This window comes from Aethalodelphis obliquidens, unplaced genomic scaffold (genome assembly GCF_003676395.1).
Source record: "Aethalodelphis obliquidens isolate GAN/ISIS:26980383/991018 unplaced genomic scaffold, ASM367639v1 scaffold15, whole genome shotgun sequence".
NCBI lineage: Eukaryota > Metazoa > Chordata > Mammalia > Artiodactyla > Delphinidae > Aethalodelphis > Aethalodelphis obliquidens.
This window is the reverse complement of record NW_020837959.1, coordinates 2,082,759-2,104,079: the sequence shown is the minus strand read 5'-3', so window position 1 is coordinate 2,104,079 and position 21,321 is coordinate 2,082,759. Positions and strand designations below refer to the sequence as shown.

Here is a 21,321-nt window from a genome sequence, read left to right as displayed (position 1 = left end):
TTGCTAAATATTCCTGCCAAGCTAGTAATTCTTAATTTTTTCCCCCTAAATGAAAGGGAGAGTTTTTTCCTCAACCATAAAGAGTGACTGACTCTGCTTATTTACAAACCCCGAAACCATCTAAAGATAAAAAGGTGGAAGAACACTTAAAACTAAAGTAACTTACCTTAGAGACTTAAGTCCTCAATGTCAAAGTGGCACACCAGGCCTTGCTGTGACAAACACACACCACACTGTGTCCAATGCAAACATCTACCTTCCCAGATGTGAAATTATATTTTACTATCAGACCAACAATTGTTGTAAGCCCAGGAAAATTCACAGGAAAAAAAAAATGAGGCACGGGGGCAGATTTTTTTTTAATAGTTGTATTTCAAACAGGAACAACAAACGAGAAAAATCTAATTCATGGCAGGTAAACCTGGGTGTGCAGAAAGTTATATACACACATTTACACTTCAGCTGTCAACACTGCCCTCTCATATCCTCCCCTTTCGTTAAATGGCCAATCTTCAAAGTGGCAACACAGGAAAAACTCCTCCATCACTGCACCAGAGTCCTCCGGGCACAGTACCCCTTACGTGAAGGAGTCGTCTCGAAGGTGCTTTCAGCCATAAAAAAGAAAACATGTTAAAGAAAGGAAACAAGTTTGCTCTTTCCCACCCACAAAGTGGTCTCACCTGTGGTTCTAGCTTTCTTTACTCCAAAGGGTTCCGAATCTTCCAAGCATCTCTTGCGATTTGTTCCCACACTAATGTGATTAGGAAATACATTCGGATGGCCCCCATTGAAGGGGCCACCGTTATAGAAAGGATTCAGATGACAATTCTGGAGGTTCAAGAGAAACTGGGTACACTCTTGGAAACCCTGGGTTTGAGCAATGTCTGCTGCCGTCAGGCCACTGGCATTTCTCAGGCTGTACGACACAAAAACACTGAATTACATCCCATTACCATTTGCATCTGGTCTCTGTTCCTGCTGAACTGACTAACTATCTGCAGGTGATATGAAAGAGCATACAGATTTACAGCAAGTCTGAATTAAAGAAGGAGTTACTCATCCTAGCTCTGTAACTAACTTCTCTCTTATGCACATTTGATTACTAAGCAAGATTTGGGAGATAGTAATTTAAAAATCAATATACTAAACTTTAAAAAAAAGGCATCTTCCTATTTAACTTCTCAAAATCATTTTTTATGTTAGTCTGAAGAATATAAATTTATGCTAACTTCAGACTTAACCTGAAACTGAATTCTATATTATCTGCACTTAATTTTAATAATCCATTCCTTTAGCTCGAGTAAAATCATAACAAACAAACATGTACTGAATTGTCCATGGCATTTATAACAATTGGCTTCCTAACAACAAAGGCAACTGGCTTAACGACAAGCCAGAATTTGTGCTAACATGTGACACTATAAGTGGAAGTTTAGAAGGATGTCCTGAGACTAATTTATCATCAGACTGGAGATCTGAAAAGCTGAATTTTTTGGCCTTAGGAAAACTTGCAGAAGTTCAGAGCATTTGAGTGGGTGTTTCCTTCTAATACTGTCCTAGGAACTCATCCCCCTAGGCTGAGTCCTACCATCAGAAAGAATCAACATCATCCTGCGTGGCTAATAACATTAACAAGTAACGGTCCGATGTCCTCTGCATTAGCTAAGAGTCAGACTAAATCAGAAGTGGTGGCAGAATATAAATGAAAGCTCTAAATAAGATGAATACGAAAGAACCAGTTGAAATTGTAAATCTTAATTAGGAAACAATAAAAACTGAGGGAACAAAAGCAACTCCACGTTTAAGTTCCCCTGGAAGACAAGAAAATACACTGCTCTGTGAAATAAATCTGTAAAAAGCAAGACAGGTTGTTAGCTGCACACTGATCCACTGAAACTGGAGAAGCACTGAAGGGCCGAGGCAGTACCACACCTCCCAGCGAGCTCTGCCACAGACAGTGCAGCTGTGACCAAACACAGGCCTCGTCTTGTTCCCGAAAGAACAGGGCACAACCCTGGATGCTTTTTCCCTAGATTAACGTGAATGAAAAAAAAAAGCCATTTCAGGGAGAAAACTACAGAATCAGGGACAAATAAGGATTTTCCGTTTTAAACATAACAATAAGCCCTGTATTCCTATTTCCAGCCATCATACGCAGAAGGTTCCAAACTCAGAAATGAAAAATCTATATACTTTTGGACAATCACTAAATATGTTCCCACTTTTAAAAGCATGAGATAAAGAAATGTATCATACATTCTGAAGAAAGGCAAAAGCCCAAACTCAATCTGATCAAATATAAAAGAGACAAAACTTGAAAATCCCCAAAACCAACAATATTTTCTTAAAAATATAAGGCAGCTGTGTGCAGGGCTACTGAGAACTAAAACTGACATTTTTATTTGATTTCATGGCTATGACTTCTGATAAACATTATTCTAAAATTTCACAATATTTTGATATATGAATTAAATAGAGAGGAAACATCAAAGTTTGGGTAGAGTGAGTTACATTAGTTATGTGTATAGAAAATGATCAGATACTTGATTTTTAATATCAACATGTTATAGAAATTTAACATTCAAGCAAGTGTAAAACTGGATAATTTTTTTAAATGGTGTATTACATTTTCAGAAGATATCATGAGTGAATGGTCCAAAAAGGTCTACTCTATCAAGAATGTGAACAGAATAAGTAGCTGCAATAAAATTAAAAAAAAAATTTAACTCTACACAATTTGAAATGACAAAGACCCAGAACATAAGCAAAGTTTAAAAAATGATCATTTCTACAGATAAATATGAACTTGCTCTCCAAAAATTAAAGAATACAGAAATGAGAAGCTGCTGCTTAAAATCAGGACAAATAACGCTGACAGTAAAGATTACTCCTCAGTGGATGATAAAATAAAGAACAGCACACAGATTTTTTAAATGGCATTTACCACCCTAAATGCCAGTTCACTGAAGAAAGCTGAGATGCTCAGGGAGCATGCCAACTTTTCTAAGTCACTGAAAACAAGAACATCCAAACTACACTCAATTCCCTTACTCTTAATTCAGAAACTGAACAGTAGACTGAATCTGAGTTAGAATAGCAAGTTTACTGTTCTTCCAAGGAAATACAGCCTTAAAGAGAAAGAGCAAGTGCGCGCCAATATCCGGAGGCCACAGAGACTGTAAATGTCTGAGTGGGAGCGCCTGCCTGCACCTGAGAACACAGGCAGCGTCTCCTGCCCGTCTCCAACTACCACAAGTGGTCCCAACACGTGCACATCACTCGGCTTGGACGAAGCCAATCAGATTTCCAGGTGGTGTGAAGTATTATCTTCAAAACTCGAAAGAACAGTCACTAGAGTCAACTCATGCTATGTACTCATGTGTGGACCAAGCAAGTAAGAACAACCACAAGCCGAACTGAACTTCAACTGGTTCCTCATATAACTCTGAGGGATCCAAAGAGAGATCCAAAGGGGAGTTCAAAACATTCCAGAAAATGTATGGACAGATATCAGAATCTGGGACGTAAGGTAACTGGAAAAATTACCTGGGAGATTATAATTTTGGCACTATCCCTACAGTAGTATTATTAGAAACAGGAACATACAGTATCCCTTCTCCACTTCTGGTGAAACTACAGAAGTTTTCAACTATATTATTTCTCAGTTACTAAGGACTGAATGTAACATTCAGTTTAACAGTGTTACGTTCCTCTAAAGCAGAAAGATCCGTTAATACCTGACCCTGGAACAGGCCAGCAGAACCGCCCACTTCCCTCTCCTACCTCCGAACGTTTTCCTTCCCATCTCCTTTCCTACATACCCACACTCATTCCTCCTTTCTTTACCTGTAGTTTAACACGCTAATTCTGCTCTGCTCATATTTAAAACCTTGCAAGTGGCTCTGCAATCGTATGGTGCACAAAAACTGGGTGGAAAGGAATGACTGGGATCACCAATCCGGGGCAGGCACTTTTTCTGTAAAGGGCTGGACAGCAAAAACATTAAGCTCTACGGGCCACAGTCTCCGTTCTCTCGTTTTAGCCTGAAAGCAGCCTTAGATGATGTGTGAACACAGCATTGGCTATGTTCTAATAAACCTTTAGTTACTGGCACTGAAATTTGAATTTCATATATTTTAACGTGTCATGAAATATTATCCTTTTGATTTTTGTTCAACCCTTTAAAAACATAAAAATCATTCTTAGTTTATGGGCCATACAAAAACAAACAATGGGCTGGACCAACTGAGTAACATTTAACCAATAGATGATACTGGTAACTAGTCCTCTACTCTTTTTTAAAAAATTTTATTTTATAGAAGTATGTTGATTTACAATGTTAATTTCTGCTGTACAGCAAAGTGATTCAGTTATACATATATATATACACACACACACATTCTTTTTTATATTCTTTTCCTTTATGTTTCATCACAGAATGTTGAAGATAGTTCCCTGTGCTATACAGTAGGACCCTGTCGTTTATCCATTCTATACACAACAGTTTCAACTGCTAAGCCCAAGCTCCCAATCCTTCTCTCCCCTGTTCCCCCTCGCCCTTGGCAACCACAAGTCTGATCTCTATGTCTGTGAGTCTGTTCCTGTTTCATAAAAGTTCATTTGTGTCATATTTTAGATTCCACGTGTAAGTGATATCACATGGTATTTGTCTTTCTCTTTCTGACTAGTCCTCTACTCTAAATAACAGGTACCTATGGGTTCCTGAAAACTGTCTCTCTGGTAATTTTCTGCACTATTCAATTCAAACAAAAAAATAACTTTTTAGAAGTTGCCAAATCTGTTAAATCACAAAATGTTAAATATCAAGAGAATATCTAAAGGTAAACTTTAGAAGAATGTAAATTAAAAGACCTTGAGAGAGCATGCAGAAGAAAGAATCATTCCTACTCCATCTGAGTGTTTTCTGTTAAAAGTTCTAAGTGTCTTACGACTGAATTAGGCAACGTGCTTAATATGAATGAGGCGGAAACTGTCTTTACAGGTCTGAATTCCTCAAGTCACTTCTTAATAAGCAGAAAGGGTTTTCAAACGTATTACACAGAGGCTGAAAATCACGTGGGTTTCTAGGTGAAGAGCAGCATAAAGAATAGTTATGCGGTATAGTTCTTAAAACACTTTAACAAAACAGGCTCAGGCCTTTAAATGCATTTTTAAATATATGCTCTCCTTTTTGTTAAGCATGTTTCAATTTTAACGTTTTAAGAGTTGAAACAGTTATCCTGGTTAAAATGTATCATCAATTTATTAAGCCTTCAGCTCTATTTAGTGTTACAAGTTTAAGCAGATATTCAACCTAAGCAACCTTCCATGATTTTCCTAAAATCCAATGGGAGCTGGGCACATGAATGTGATTTAGGATTTTACAGGTTCTATGATAATTTCACATTTGAATTTGGTCTTTTCTTCTGTTACAGTACTTTTAAAACAGTCAAGCCTTCACTCTTCAATCCCGAGGTATTCACTGCGGGTGTGATATGGCCACACTGCACTCTCTGCTGGCTACTCCTACCAACCCGAAGTGAGGGGCTGCTAAAGACACAGTTAATCTGAACTGTGGTCTTCACACGCTAGTCCAAATGGAAATTTTCAGTATCTGGAAGATACTGTTCAAAATTACTCTCAAAAACTGTATTTTGTATGAGAATTGGGGCACTAATGAAAGTGTACACGGTATTTTTAGACTAAGTCTTTAAAAAACACACATGAATTTTGTGCCTTTGGTTTACTGCACTCGGGCAGATGACGCCTCATCTAAAATGTACCTCTGTCCATTTCTGACAGCAAGAAGCCCCATGGGGGACGTGCTGTGAGGTTGTTCTAAAGCTCCAGTTCACCTTTCTGGTCCCCTCTGGTATCCGTTTAAAAAATCTTTGTAAATGGGCAGAGATTTAAAAAAATCAGACACCAGTCAACTTGATGTCCAAACTGGGTCTAGTCTGTTGAAGTTTTAAAGCTGACTTTCTTTAAGAGTTGACATGATCAGATTCTTAGACTAGTAAAAATCAACTTGCTCCAGTTTGTCACGGAAGCTATGACAACCTTCACCGAGACTATGAAAAGTCACTTTGGGCAGGCTACCCATTTTCTCCCAGTAGTTCCTAGTGTTCTTTCAAAATTGCAATATGAAAACATGGGAAAGCATAGATTAATATTTACTGTGAATTATTTATCCTGCTGAATAACTGGCAAAATAAACTTTTTTAAAACTTTACTAAAGTTAAAACATAAAGGCTCATATACTGTATTTTCTGTAATAAAATTCTGAATAGAATGTTAAGACTTATTATACCTAAGAGTGTCTCCCCAAAGAACTTTAAAACAAAACTCCACTCGGCCGCCAGCTAATCCCCCATCTATTTTCCACTTATAGTGTCACAACGTCAGAATATGAGAAGCCGTTCTAATAAGTTTTTCTTTTTTTTTTTTTTAATTTGCAAAACCACGGATCAGGAAGTATCTGAAATATACTTTTCAGAATCTGAGTTGTCACATCACCTTCAGGATGTTTTCTTTTTTGTTAATGCCATGTGACAATAAAAGATGACCACAATTTTCATATAAAGAATATTTCTGTTAAAATTCTGATCTCAACTTAACTATTGTTAGTTTACAAGTAAATAGGTAGATATCATAAATTAGGGTAAGCAAAGCATGCAAATCTAAAGAATCTATATCTGAACTCCTAGATTAGCATTAAAACCAATCACCGCAACAAATACCTCAACAGTATGCCTCGAGTGGAGAAAGGAAGCCATACTGAACATTCAATGCCACAACTGTAAGGTTTTCGGAGAAGCACCTGTGGCAGTTTCAGCAGTTTCTATATGGAATGCTCCCCCTTTCTAGGATTACTTGAAAAAATCAAGTCAATTCGAATTACGTAGCTGTAAAACATTGACATGTGTAGTTTTTACAGATTCAGAATCTTCTGTGTGATTTAAAACGGGCAATGGTTCATAAAACAGGAAACTTAAATAATAAGGGATCACATATTTGCAGGCAACATTTTGATTAAAAATACATATACATACATGAGGTGCAGAAGCACATTTACTGAGCGTAAGCCATTGTCATGTGACCACCTTGACCAAGAGCTATTGCTCTAAAACACTGCCTTTTCAATTACTTCTAGTAATTTTTAGCATGAAGCCAATTTAATTATGTCAGTTATTTCAACAAAAGTTTAACAGTATGGACTAAAAACCATTAACTCACGATTCTGGTTACTTTAAAATTTGGTATGCTGTATCTCAAATACATTAGTAACTATTCCTAGATGGAAATAAGCAAATACATGGAATCATTAAAAAAAAAAAAAAAAAAAGATAAAAAAACATTACTAAATGTCCATTTGTACAGACAAAACATTACAAACATCTAAAATTTCTTCAGTAAAAGGAAAACGTGTATTTTTAACCCTTTGGTATCCAAACTCTTAAATACGTAATTATGAAGACTTTCTTAAATATATTCTTCAGGTAACAATAGGAAGAAACTATTTTTTAAAGTTTCTACTTGAATAAATTTGGTGCCAAGTTTTCAATTCAAGTTCAACATTACTGAGGACAGTTTTATGTTGCAACTGAACCCCAGCTATGTTTGCATACATTAAAATATAACAGCATCATTCAAAGAGTCTGATGAAATATTTAACCTGCTCCCACTATAATTTAGCAAAGGAAAAGACATTTGAATTTAGAAATCATTGGTTTTACTTGAAAGCACTATATAAAAGCAGTGCTTAAACAAATATTAAAACCTATATATTATTCAGGCTGTTATGAAAAACAATCAAAATTCTAAACTGAATTTGTCAACAACTCTAGAATACTGTCAGCCTGCTATCTATCTGCTCCTTTCCAGCAGGCAGAACTTCATCAGCTATCTCGGGAAGTAATTCCTCCACCTTGCCTGCAACAGTTTAATAAAAGGAAAAATGAGCCAGGAAATTGCAAGATCAGACAAGACTGCTGTAGTGACAAGTAGGTCAGGGAGGGAACACTAGGTCAGGACTGGAATGCACAGGATCCAAGATCAGAAACCACTAATTCAGAGTTACACTGCTAATAAATTTCATGGTTGGACTATTATTCTGAAGGGCAAATAGGTGAACGAATGAAAAGAAACCACAAACTTCAAACATGAATAAATGTCTAATGAAGTTTGCCAAGGGCAAAAGCTGCAAAACAACTTCCGACACTAATATTACATATGCTCATCACATGATTTGCCCTAATGAAAATTTTGCTTCTAGACAGAGCTCTACGGGTAAGCAAATAAAGGTGGGTCATAAACATGGACCAAACTAAACCAACTCCATATCAATTAAGAATTTTTAAAAGTTCAGCAAAATACTTTTTCCTGCAACATTCAAAAGCCTATTATGACCACATTTTAAGACTTCTGTTACTAAAGCCAACTGTGTCTATTTTCTAAATTAGGCAAGAAAGATTTTTTCAGAGTGAATCACTGAACTTGCTTATATATAAGGTTATAGATGCTTCTCCAGCTATCTGATGATCATAGTTAAGCTCCTCTTGGGATGAAAATAATTAAGTTAAAATATATGTAACCCACTGGAAGATCTGGTTACCACAGAATCAATGGCTTCTACAGAAATGCTCTCCTACAAAAAGCTATGGGACTTTGCCACAACGTAAACACTGGCACCTGGTATAATGTGGTATTAAAATGGACTAGCAAATTGGCCTTAGATGCAAGCAATTCTGAATCTCTAAATCCCACTAAATCCCTTTATTTCTACTCTGAGGCATTAAAAAAAAATCTACTTTTATATCTGGTTGATATGGAAACATTCTCCACTACATCTCTCAAGAAAATACAGACAAAAATAACCAAAATCAGTCAGTGCCAAAATACTAAAAGGAAAGATAATTCAAGGCTAGAAATGTGTACATTACAGAGTTGTTTGTAAAAGGTCTTTTTAAAAAAATTTATTTATATATATATAAATTTTTCTTTTGTAAAAGTAAATGCAACACATAAACATTCAGGATTGATCCCAATCTTTTGGAGTCAGGGAGGAAACGTTTGATTGAATCACCATGCAGGTTACATTCATCTTCCACTGGCATGACTAGAGCCCCCGAGTCACCTGAACAGAACAGTGCCCAGCTGGCCTGTGGGAACACAAATAGGCTCTCTTGCTTCTCCTCATTGGTCACATAAAAGGTGGTCTTAATTATCAGCAGACAGCAAATTTTCAAGAGTCCTTCTCTGAAATCACATTAAAACTTAATTTTATATTGTTACTTATTTGATCATCCAAAAGAAAAATAAGGCAACAACTTTTCCATGTTACTATATGTCCTTCCTCCAATCAAAAACCCTTTGCGTGTAGCAAGTAGCATTCAAATCCTGGCTGCAATGAAGAACTGAACTGCCATATAAGCGAAGTTAAGGATGATGACAGTTTAACTTACTTAATAAAAACTCCCTACTTGAGAAAAAAATGAGAGTGAGAAGCGTCTGTAGAGATTTAGATCATTTAAAGTATACAAGCATTCAGTCTGGTCACAGAACTGACACTTAATCCTGTGTGTTTTTTATTTTTAGATGTAAACGGTGGCAAGTAACAATGACAATCATATAAGGAGAAACAAAACCTCACATGAAAAAGAAAACTTGGCACCAAAACTCAAGATGTAAAATAAGAGAAGAAAAAGAAACTCCATCAACATACTCACGTGTGGTGCTAGAAAATGTGCTACGATGCACAGCAGCTGACATGCGTTATCTTACAGATGCAGCCTACATTGACAAGTAGGTTATGTAACAAACCATTCTAGCCACAGATGCCTGGTACGCTTGCCCTCACCATCATCTACCCCATGACCAAAAAAGCAGCAACTTCAGATTTTGGCCACTTTACGTAGCAAATATATAAAAAGCAAAGTAGGAATTAACAACAAAATTATTAATTACCACCAAGTGTGATAAAATACTGATACAAGACAGCTTTTAATCTGGTCACGGAAAAAGGAAAAATTTCCACCAACTCCTAAACACTATAGCATGTAATATTAAAATTAATAATCTGGCTCACTTTGAACTGGGAACAAAATAAGTTAACTTCAAGTAAGTAAATTAATTCTGGGCCCCTTGATGACCTTAAAAGAAAAAGGCATTTTTATTTGCTAGGACTACACTTTACCATATGAGCAACATAACAGGAAACAAATAAAAGAGATCTAAGTACCATAATTTGGGGGAATCAAACTATCATTTGTTGGTAGACTAAACGTGTTAAACTATAAAAATGTGCAGAATAGATATTAAAAAGCAATGTACAATTTAGCTTACTGGCAAAACTGACATTTTATCTAGATGTTAAAACTAAATAACCACATATACAATAGCAATAAATAATGATTACTTGTGCTCTATCTCCAGGCCAAAGACATATAATTTTAAAAATTGCTTTTGGCTAGGTGGCTCAGGCTAAATATTTCTTCTAAAAAATATCTGAAAGTTCAGTCAAGGGAAATCACCATATGCAGGGTCTTGAGGGAGTGGCTCTTATACTGAGAAGGAAAAACAAACTGGCACTCGAGGCCATGCTCAGTCACACTTGGTGGGAAAGAGACACTCGAGGGTCCTGTAACAAGGACAGAATTGTAAATAAAATGATCTCATTTTAAAAAGACACCTATTAAAAAAAAGGACATAGTGCAAGAAAGATATTTATTGGTTCAAAGGATTAAACTATCCATTAAAGTGAATAAAACTAACATCTTAGTAATAAAATGCTCAGGACCAATTAGAGTACTGTTTAGAAAGATAAGTCACTGAAAAGATCAACTTCTAATTATTCATTATTTCAATAAATGACAATTAAGGAATTTAATCAATTATTTTACGACTCTGTATTTTATAATCAAAGCTTCTGTTGTTAAAATTAAAGATTTAAGTTTTAAATCTAAAAAACAGCTAAGAAAACTGCATCTACAACGTTGCTTTAAAGCAATGCAATGAGAATCATCTTGATGTTTTCTAAACTGTGTAATATATATTCATATTATCAATTGTTTTTACGTTACCTTAAATTATAACTACATATGAAGTCACAAGGTTCCCTGCAATGTAACAGTTAACACAGGTCATATTTATAACACTAAATGGCTACATAAGTAAATGATCCAAGCCCAAACTAATGTCTAATCTTAACAATAATACTTAATGAAACAGAAGCTAAGATACTAAGAGCCTAATGATAGCCCTTGGTATCAGACAGGCCTTTCATTAACCTATATGGTTCTGCTGTCCAGGATCTGTTTTCAATATTTATTATAATACAGAGTCAAAACAATGAAGTGGAAACCAAAGGGTTAAACTAAGTCAGTTTTGTGGGTTTTATTTCTCCCAAAGTCTAAATTTTCGTATTTCCAATTAGAATAAAGTGGTTTGTAATTAATTTTTATGAAATATTCAAGACACTCAAGGTAAAACAAAAAAGCTGATATTATCATAGTTATTTTGGTTATTACAGCTCTATAGCTTACACTCAATATTTAAGGGTGAAAACCGCATCCATTTTGTTAATGCTGTGAACTGCAGAAGAAAAATTTTTACAATGAATCTTCAAGAGAAAGTTAATACAAATGAATTAAATACTGAAATAAACGTATAATGCCATGGCTAGCTAATGATTTGCATACAAGATCACATTTTAAAATTAATACACTTAAATGTTAATATTGTTCTCTCAAGCTAGAAATTAGCCAGTTGATGTAAACTGGGCTAAAACAAGGATATTCTAAAATAATGCCATCAGTATCAAAAACTCAGAGTGAGTTTTTAAGTCTTTAATGTGTACAGTTCCATTTTACAAGGAATTATAAAATCACTGAACAATCATAACAGGTTTTAAAACATAAGATGTTCTCATATCTGCTAAAAGATGAGGAAACCATCTTTTTAGCAAAATTAAGAAAAGCTAACTGTCTGCAAGAATTTTTTTGAGCCAGAGAGGCCTGAAAAGATATTCTAATCCAATTTGAGGCACTCATTCTGAAATTAAAACTTGGCAAAGTTTGAAGACTTGCCCACAGTGACACAATTAGTCAATGGTAAAGTCAACAATGCCAGGCTCCAAATTTAATGAGTTAACTGTTCCTTCCACCCTAATATACTCTCTCTCTCACGGCAAGAACGCTGAGGCTGCTGGGATTCAGCCCCTTCTGCTAGTGGTCAGCTCAACTCACACAACAACTTGCTCACTAACGCCAACTGATCTAAAAAGCAAAACTCTACTACCAATATTGAAAACAAAGCTCAGAACTTTTGCTTGCTCTAAATCCTGTCTCTAAACACGACACCCTTGACCACATCTTTGGTTGGCAAGAATAAATGAAGATGCTTACTCGGCATGAGCCCCGTTAGCCACCAGGGCACTAATGCAGTCCAGGCTCCCAGAGCGAGCCGCCTTGTGAATAGGAGTCTCGCCCTCACAGTCCTGAAACAACAAAAAGGAAAGCATTAAGATCCATACAAGACTTCCACATTCTAAAGTTAATTAACAAAGGCCACGTACCATCTCATTCCTCTGAAATAGAATTAAGGTGAGCCAGATCTGAAGCAAAACACAAAGAAATGTAGACATGAAGAGAAAATAAAAGCAGACCAAGGAAGGAGCACGTTCTCCTGAATTCTTAGGTCAAGAACAAAAAAATCATGGGGCCTCTCCAACCATGACAGCACGTACACTCTAGGTGGCAATTTAGAAATAATTTTTATGATGGATCACAGCACAGATGCATATAACACCCAAAATTATTATCCTCAGACCAAAAAATAGTAATCAAGGCCTAATAGCTAACGTCTGGTCTAGTCCACCCACGTTCACCTATGTCCACCACAGGAGAGCCTGAGTCAATACACACCAGTGCCTCCCCCTGGATTTTTTAATCTCGAGCCTGAATTAGGACTATACTTTAGACAAGACAGCTAAGGTTGAAGGATCAAGAAAAAAATGGGAAGGGAGAACATAGGGTCAAACACAGGCAGCTCTGTATACAACTCAGCCTGTTCTGTGATAGGGGACTTTGTTCAAGGACTTTTAGAAAGGATGCATCAGAACCTGACTGACCCTTCAGGAAACAATGTTGAAGGAGGCATAGGAAATGAGCAGACTCGGGGAAATGACTCTGAAGACTCATACAAAAAAAAGAATTACTTTACACTGTATGAATGGACCAAAAAAAAATGTGAAACACAATTTCATTCATAGGCTCTCAGGTAAAAAAACAGGTAAAGAAAGATACAGCGATTAAGAGAAGGAAGTTGTTTCCATTAGAAAAACTGATTTAGGACTTTCTGCCTCAGAAATGCCAACTGACTAAGCAGCAACAATTCCTGAATCACTCACATCCCATCATCACTGAATGCGAACTTGGCAGTAGAAAACTACACACAATTAAGGGATAAAGACATAAAGCAGGAGTGGGGCAATGGCGCACAGTGCATGGCACTTGGAAATATTAACTCACCGGGGGGGAAACCGAGGTGAGGACTAAACTAGAAAGGAGTGGTAGAGCATTTCACAGAAAAATATAATATGAAAGACTCAACCACTTACTGGAGGGAAAAGTTATGTATAAGCTCAAAAGTGATGTAAAGTTCCCAACAGAGTAGTCCCAATTTTGAAGAAAGAAACAAAATCATGAGGCTATACAAGGAACTATCTAGTGAAATCAGACTTAAAAACCAAAGAAAAACCTACCCTATTGTCTGAAAAGAGGAGGGAAGGGAGAGAGGAGGTACATAATAAGGACAAATAAAAATTACGTACACGTATTGCCAGGAAAAGTAGAACTAAGATTTAGGTGAGATTTTGACAAACACCACAAAAACTCAAGAAAACCAAAAAGGATTTTAAAAGCTATCTTTGGTACAAGAAGAAAAATGTTTTCTATACTATTTCAAGAACAGGGTGGGATAGCAATAGATGCCAGAGAAAAAAGCAAAACTACCCTGCTCCTGTTTTGTGTTATACAAGGAGACTATTTAAGCTGGGAAGGGCAGAATAAACACTATTTAAAGAAAACTGCAACCAAGAGAATGAGAGTAAAGAGCCATTTTAAGGTTACTCACATCTCAAGTTCAGACCAGTCATATTTCAAAAATACCAATAGTCTGTAATATGATTCTAGAACTATTGCTGGCAAACTCTGAGTCATAAAGGACAGGGGGAGAGGTGCCAGAAATCTGAAAACGGACAAGTCACCTTGAATTTTAATTAAAACAATCTTACTTCTAATCTAGTTACAAGGAACTAAAGGCAATACCAAATGCCAGCCCCATTCTAGAAGGGTCACTAAAGAGATGACGTACAAGAAGTGACAGCCACGGGCAGCCACCACTTAAAATCTAACTTCACTTCCTCTCTGGGTAAACTTAGAACACCGAGCCTCCAGACAGCACATCTGAGCTTCAGTAACCCCTCATGCCAACCTTAGATATGGCAGAGAAAGTCTCTATTAAACTTGAGGAAAAGGAACTTAGAATGGTAAGAAACTACCATGCCAAAAGAAAAAAAGGTATGCTAAGGTTCAAAAAATTATAGGCACGCAAACAATAAGAAAAACCTGCGTCTAGTTGCATAAGTTTATGTGGGAAATGAGAAAAACTGTCCACCTTGAGATGAGCCAACAGAAAGCCTACTGGGGCCTCAGGGTCAGTGAGTGCCTGTCGCAGCAGTCCAAACCGACAGCCGAGACTCGGACGGGCCGAAGCTCCGCACGTGAGACCACAGCTAACCAAGGCCCTTCCGGGAGCAGTGCCAAGACACTTAAGAAACCCAAGCGATACCCTCGTACATGAGAGGACGTGGGGATGCTGAGCCAGGTGGGCTGTTTAAACACAAGAGGAGAGCTGTAAGGAGAGTGGGATCTGGGGACTCTTGCCCTGGGAGCAGAGTTGAGGAGGGATTTCCACGTGGTGCTGTCTCGAGCAGCTGGGGGAAGGAGGAGAGTCTCAAACTTTTTACCTGTGGAAAATACTGAGCTGCTATAAATCATTACATGAAAAGGGGGCTTCTGGGTTTAAAAAGATTTGAAAAGCAGCGTTACACAATTTCTTTAGATCTCTCTAAATGTTATGTAACAATTTAATGAAAATCATCATATAGAAAATTTATACTTAAAACTCCACATGAATACTAAATATTAATTACTGCTACTCATGGGCTATCCGTATTCTATTGACAGGGAGATTGAGTTACAACCAGTAAACCACTTGCCCAAAGCCAGAGAGATGAGGAAGCAGGGCGTGCCCCTTCTACCAGGAGAAAAGGGGGTGGGGGGAGAATCCACGAGCAGGAAGGAGACTAGTGGGGACAGGCGACGCCTAGCACCACAATGGTACAGAGTCGCCCACTTGTAACTCCTGAATTCACGGACCAAAGCAACAAAGCAGTAGAGGAGCACGCGTGAAAGAAGGAAGAGTGGAGGGTAGCAGGTGACCCAAAGAGCTGTCCCACATCCAGCTTGCAGCTTAGTAACAGAAACAGGCCTAAAATCCAGGGTTCTCCTCACACGCCCTTCCCACCCAGTCTCTTAAAGAGAACAAACTGCCCCCTTATCCCTCCCCCCCCCCCCCTTCTCACTGACCCTTGTTTTAAACCACTGCTAGAACACCCTTCCTCAATTCGGTGTCCAGGAGTCACTGCCTACAGGACACCTGGCTACTTCTCTGCGTCTGACCATCATCCCCACCCCGTACCTGAAGACAACTCGTGCTGCTCAACCTACTAATGCTACCTGAACCACACAGATGACTGCAGATGACTTAACTGCCATTCTCTTGCTGGAACAGATGTGTTCTCACAATTATCTGTGGAAACGGAGCTAAGGCAGCTGTGAGCAGAGGAGCCAGGAAACCGAGGCTCAAGGCCAGGCTCCTTCACTCACCAGCTGTGACCTTGGGCAACTCACCGTGGGGCACAATAAGTCACATACAGGCGAAAGCACTCTGAACACAAGACATTGCTATGTGACGGGCCAATTATCCACAAATAACTTCATAAACGTAAGTTCCAGTTAGCCCACAGGTAAAGATATCAAACTCTAATTAACGCCTCAATTTAAAACTCAACACCATGTAATTAGAACTGGAAGAAGGAAACAAAAACCAAACACGTCAATCATGGGCACTCCTTTACCAACCGCGTCAATCATGGGCGCTCCCTTACCGACCGCGTCAATCATGGGCGCTCCCTTACCGGTTTGTTAATGCTGGCTCCTGCTTGGATCAACCAGACGAGGCACTGAGGATGTCCCCCAAAAGCGGCGATGTGGGCTGGGGTCTGTGCGTAACGGGTGGTGGAGACATCCAGTGTGGCTCCAGCTCTCACTAACTGTATTAAGCACTCCAACTTGGAGAACAGCAGGAGGGGGATGAAACAGGCATACACGTCAGTATACTATTAAACGTTACACAGATAATCTAAATTCTGTAATGGAGATGAGTGGCATTTCTTGTTAAACTTTTTTTCTGTTTAAGAAAACAAAGTTAAGTCATTCCTTCCCAGTATCATACAAATTTTAAAAGCCTTATTTAAAAGAACATTTTCCCTCGTCCTTGTAAAACAAAGTTGGTACACAGGAATAGAAAGTCGAAACAACTGACACTATACAAGTTTAAATATTTTGTTTTTCCTACAACTGAAAAAGCCCAAATCAATATAATACTGTAAATCAACTATACCTCTGTGTTTAAAAAAGCCAAAGTCAGAAAATACTAGATTGCATATTCACAGACTTTTGTCAGAACTAAGCTTTGCCACTTGCACGCTCTATTCTAAAGAAGAAAACCGTTAAAGTGATTGGTCGGTAAACCCTTCCCGGGCAAAGACAATTTTCTGCAGCCTGCACTGGCCGCACTGGCTGAATACGATTGAGGCCCAGCTCCAGATCAGCTCCTTAGGGAAAAGATGTGTGGAGCCAGGGAGAGGGCAGCGCTTCGGCTTTTCATACTGTTTGTACAGACCGCTCCCTCCCATCGAAGATAAAAAGGCCTAGAGCACAGGTGAGCTGTGCCCCTAGCAGGTGACTAAAACAAAAAGGCACAGGAGTCAGGACAGGACTGTGCAGCCAGGCATCGGTACCATACTAGCTTCTGGAAGAACCAGCACACTCAACAAGTATTTAGCAAGTGCCTCCCGTGTGCCAAGCACGGCGGGAGAAGGCCTGCTGTCCTCAAAGGTTTACACTGCTCCGCCCAGCATGTCCTCAGGGTCCCCTTTCCCTCCCAAAGCACAATGCAGCTGGAGAAAAAGCTCTTACTGCCAACAATTCTCCTCCTGAGAACAGACCTCAAGCGAAGAACAGCTACACTCGGGTCCCACCCCGTGTCTCTTATCCTCTTTCAGCAATTTAAGCCTTTCTCTGTAAAGGACAGATCACCGCCATCAACGTTTGTGAGATGAACGCTCACAGTTGGTGGTACACTGATTTTTAAAACATGACCTGTCCTCCAGGAGTCTGAATCTGAGGGTAATGGCTGATAAAGAGGTACCACTTTGGTATATTTTTATCTATCGCCTTTATCAACGTACTGAGCGAAAAATGACGGCCAATCCTAGTGATAAGGTGAGCAGGTCTCAAGCCCAACAAAATTTTGAAACAAGGATGAAAATCGCTTGGTATTCCAGAAGCGGTTAGTCTTAACATCAACCGAGAGCTCCCTGGACTTAAAATTTGTTACCTGTGGGTTGGATGTGGAAAACCCGGTTTGGAATTCTGTACAGATACCGTTCAGTGCGACAGCTGGTAAGGCAAGGCGTGATCAGAGTTCCTGAATAACGTTCAGTCCTCCGGGAGCGGGCAAGCCTCATAAAGAGGTGAGGACCCTTGTGCAGAGCTGGCACGTCGCTGGGAACGCGGCCTGAGGGCTGGGAGGGGTTCACAGCGCGGAACGCTCGCTCGGCTGGCTGTCGCCCAGGCTGAGCACAGCGAACGCGTCCAGGCCCACAAACGGAGGGAAGCTGTGGGCAGGGTGCAGGGGCACGGGACCGGGAGCCTGCGCTCAGCCTTTTCGCACAGACCGAACGATACTTTCTGCGGCCCCTTCTGTATCCAAGACTCTCCGCTCACTGCGATTAACGACAACTGAACACCCTGAAGTAAAGGCCTCTGGGTGCAGCTTCTGGTCTCCGGGGTTCACCTACCGCTCGCCTTCTACGGAAGCAGAGACTCCGTGAATTCTCACCGTAAGATACACAGGCGTGAAACCGACCGCTCTAAGCGCTCTCGGCTACTGTGAATCCCGGAGATGCCCGAAGCAGCCTCGGACTGGGACACAGTCTACGTAACCACTTGTCACGAGGCCGACGCATTTCACAGGACGTACCGGATGGTCCTACTGGGCGTCCTTCTCACCCAGGGTTGGGAGGATCGGAATCCCGGGGGGAGCCGTGCCTCTGCCTCTTACGAGGGCGCCTGTCCCCAGGGCACACAGGCACAGGCGATGCTGGGAAGCAACGCTCTGAGCGTTACCTGCAGCTTACTGTAACAGTGCACACGGCGCCCTCGGCGGGGAGACCACCCCTCGGCCCGGGGAGGCCTGCGTTCAAGGGCAGGGGCGAAGGGCGGCAAGGAGGGCGCCTTCCGCCTTGCGCGTCGAGGCTGCTTCCCCGAGGGCGCTCGCTCTCGGCGCCGGGCACCGAGGGGAGCAGCGCTGCGGGGCGCGCCGCGGGCTGTCGCCCAGCCCCTCACCGCTGCCGTCGCGACTCCCTCGCACTCCCTTCGCTAACGTAAACCCGGCTTCACTTCGCGAGCGCGCTCAGCCCCGGCGTCGCCGCACCTCGAGCAAAGCGAAGCGGCCGCGTCAGGTGCAAAAAGGTAACTAACCACAACACAACCATTTCACCCCAAGACGGGAACACGTCTCACCACCATCCCGCCTGTGTCTCCGCAAAAGCGTGTCCTGACTTCAACCCAACCCCATCCTGTCAGGGCGAAGGCCCCGAACGGGGGTCTCCACGTCTTCGTCACGAAAGCCACCCTGGACAACAGCACCGTGCACCTCCCTCTGCGGCCACCGCTCCCAGCGAACAACCCCCTTCACCGCACGGATGAGGAAAACGCCGCCGCAGCTCCTCAGAACTCAGAGCAGCACGCTGCCCTTCCAGTCTCGTGACACTTCAAACGCCACAGGTTCGCCTAAGCCGGGCGAGCCGAGTCCCCAGCGCACGGACGACATTCCACACGGAAGCCCCCCGCAGCTCGGTCCGAGCGTCACCTTGCCCCGACCCAGCCGTCGGGGGGCGCCGACGGGCTGACCACGGAAACCCTCTAACGCGACCTTCGGGCCGCGGCGGCCTCACGCCCGGGCGTCCCCGTCGGAGGGGCGTCAGGAGGCCCCGCGGCCTTCCTCACAGAGGTTTTCCTCAGAGAGGCTCCGGACTCTCGCGCGCCGCCCCGCGGACCGCGTCTCCGCACCTCGACCCGAGCCGGCCGCCGCGGGAGGCCCGGCCCTCGGCACCGCCGGCGGCGAGGAGCCCTCACCCGCCCGGGCGGCGCCTCCGGGAAGCCGCCGGCGTTCGAAGCTTACGCCGCCGCACATGCGCCCCGGGCCCCTCCGGGCGCCGCCGCCGCCGCCGCCGCCGCCGGGCCCTCTTCCGCCCGCGCTCCCGGCACTCCCCGCGCGCCCCTCTGGGCCCAGACCGTCCGCGCCGCCGCACATGCGCCCCGGCCCCTCGGAGGCGCCTTGGCGGCCGACCCAGCTGGCGCCCCGCGTTCCCGACACGCCCCGCGCCCCCCACGCCTCGGCCCCCGCCTTCTCCGACACCCCACGGCAAAACCGCGGAAGATGGCGCCTTAAAGCGCCCGCGCCCACCTTGCCGAAGTGCGCGGCCCAGTGCACGGGCGTCCAGCCGTAGAAGGAGTCCTCGGCGGCCAGGTGGGCGCGTGGCGTGTGCTGCAGCAGCGAGCAGAGCGCGGCCAGGTCCCCGTCGCGGCAGGCGCGGTGCAGCGGGAAGCGGAGCGACAGCAGCTCCTCGCTGGAGAAGCCCGCCTCCACGCCCGCGCCCGCTCCCGCCGCCGACATGGTCCGTCACCGGAGAGCGCGGGCTGGCGAGTAGAGAAGACACGCCAGTCAGGACCCGAGAGGCCGCCGCCGCCGTCCGAGCACAAAGGAGCGAGGGCAGCACCGCCGCCGCGTCCCGCCGGCTGCCGAGCAGAGCGCGCACAGGGGCGGGGCGGGGCGGGGCCTGCGGCGCCAGGACTGGGGCTGGCGCCGGGAGACGCCGGGCCAGGAGGCGGGGCCTGGGCCGTCGGGGGCGGAGACCGGGGGCCGTGGGGCGGGGCCTACTCCTGGAGCGACGGGGAGGGGCGGGGGACCGGGCCAGGAGCAGGGGGCGGGGGTAAGGCGGGGTGTAGGGCAGGGGACTGTGCCAGGCCGTTCCCGGTGCCCTGCAGGCGGCGTGGGCTCTGCGCCGCGCCTCCTGTCCAGACCCCAGGCCCGACAGTGTCCCGATCCCCCTTGATAAAAAGCTCCGGGAGGCGCAGGTTTGGGGTTTGGGCCCGGCCCTCTGAGGTTGTGGCGGCGCAGCTCCAATTCGCTCAATTAATCAGGCGGGGCGTCTGCGGGGACCTGAGGTCAGTTCCCGCGCTTTCTGTCCTGCTTGTCTGGCGAGGTGGGCTGCACGTTTTCGAGAACCCATGGCAAAAACACTGAGAAACATGGCAGCATGCAAGGAAATACTAAATTCTCTTTCAATGATCGAGGATCACAGATTTTTTTTTAAGGTATTCTTTTCTGATTACCAGTAATTTCACTGTCAAGGGATAACCACTATTAACGTTTATGGCTATTTCCTTACAGTACTTTTGTAACCTTATGGTCTGTTTCACTTGTATTTATTCGTTTTCCTTGTGTATATTGCTTTCCTTTTTTCTTCTGCAAAATTCTAAATCACTGTAATTCAGCTTTAAGTAGGTAACCAGATGTCTGGGAAGATATAGATGCATACGGTAGCACATTGCAGCATTGGTTAATAAAACAAGAAATTAGAAACCTAACGCCTAGCAAAGGGAAATTGTTAATTTATGGTATAAATATGCAACACGGTCATCTACTCATCACACAACAAATGTGGGTTGAGTACAATAGTGGATGAAACACTGGGAAATGTTCCAGACACAGCAAAGGAGAAAACGTAGCGGGTATCTCACCTTAGTGAGCAAGTACTCATGGATGGGAAGTGTGAACGAGACTTAGAATCTGTCTCCCATCAGTTAGATGAGGCAAGAAAGGAAATTTCAGTAATTCGAGCTATAC

At 42.6% G+C, this 21,321-nt stretch overlaps 1 protein-coding gene across 2 annotated transcripts in view; it reads right to left on the bottom strand.

Moving 5' to 3' along the window:
• Positions 1 to 20,208, bottom strand: part of ANKRD10 (ankyrin repeat domain 10) — a 33,071-nt gene extending 12,863 nt beyond the window's left edge. The window contains exons 1-5 of one of the 2 annotated variants that reach the window (XM_027115826.1): positions 19,879 to 20,208; positions 16,262 to 16,414; positions 12,405 to 12,496; positions 1,773 to 1,849; positions 798 to 942 (exon numbers count right to left, since the gene is read on the bottom strand). In XM_027115826.1, the coding sequence (XP_026971627.1) occupies positions 803 to 942; positions 1,773 to 1,849; positions 12,405 to 12,496; positions 16,262 to 16,414; positions 19,879 to 20,088 (672 nt within the window). In that variant the 5' untranslated portion in view covers positions 20,089 to 20,208 and the 3' untranslated portion in view covers positions 798 to 802. Of the gene's footprint in view, positions 1 to 680; positions 943 to 1,772; positions 1,850 to 12,404; positions 12,497 to 16,261; positions 16,415 to 19,878 lie in introns of those variants that run through there. The other variant, XM_027115825.1, reaches the window with a different exon arrangement.
• Between the last annotated feature and the right edge of the window lie 1,113 nt (positions 20,209 to 21,321).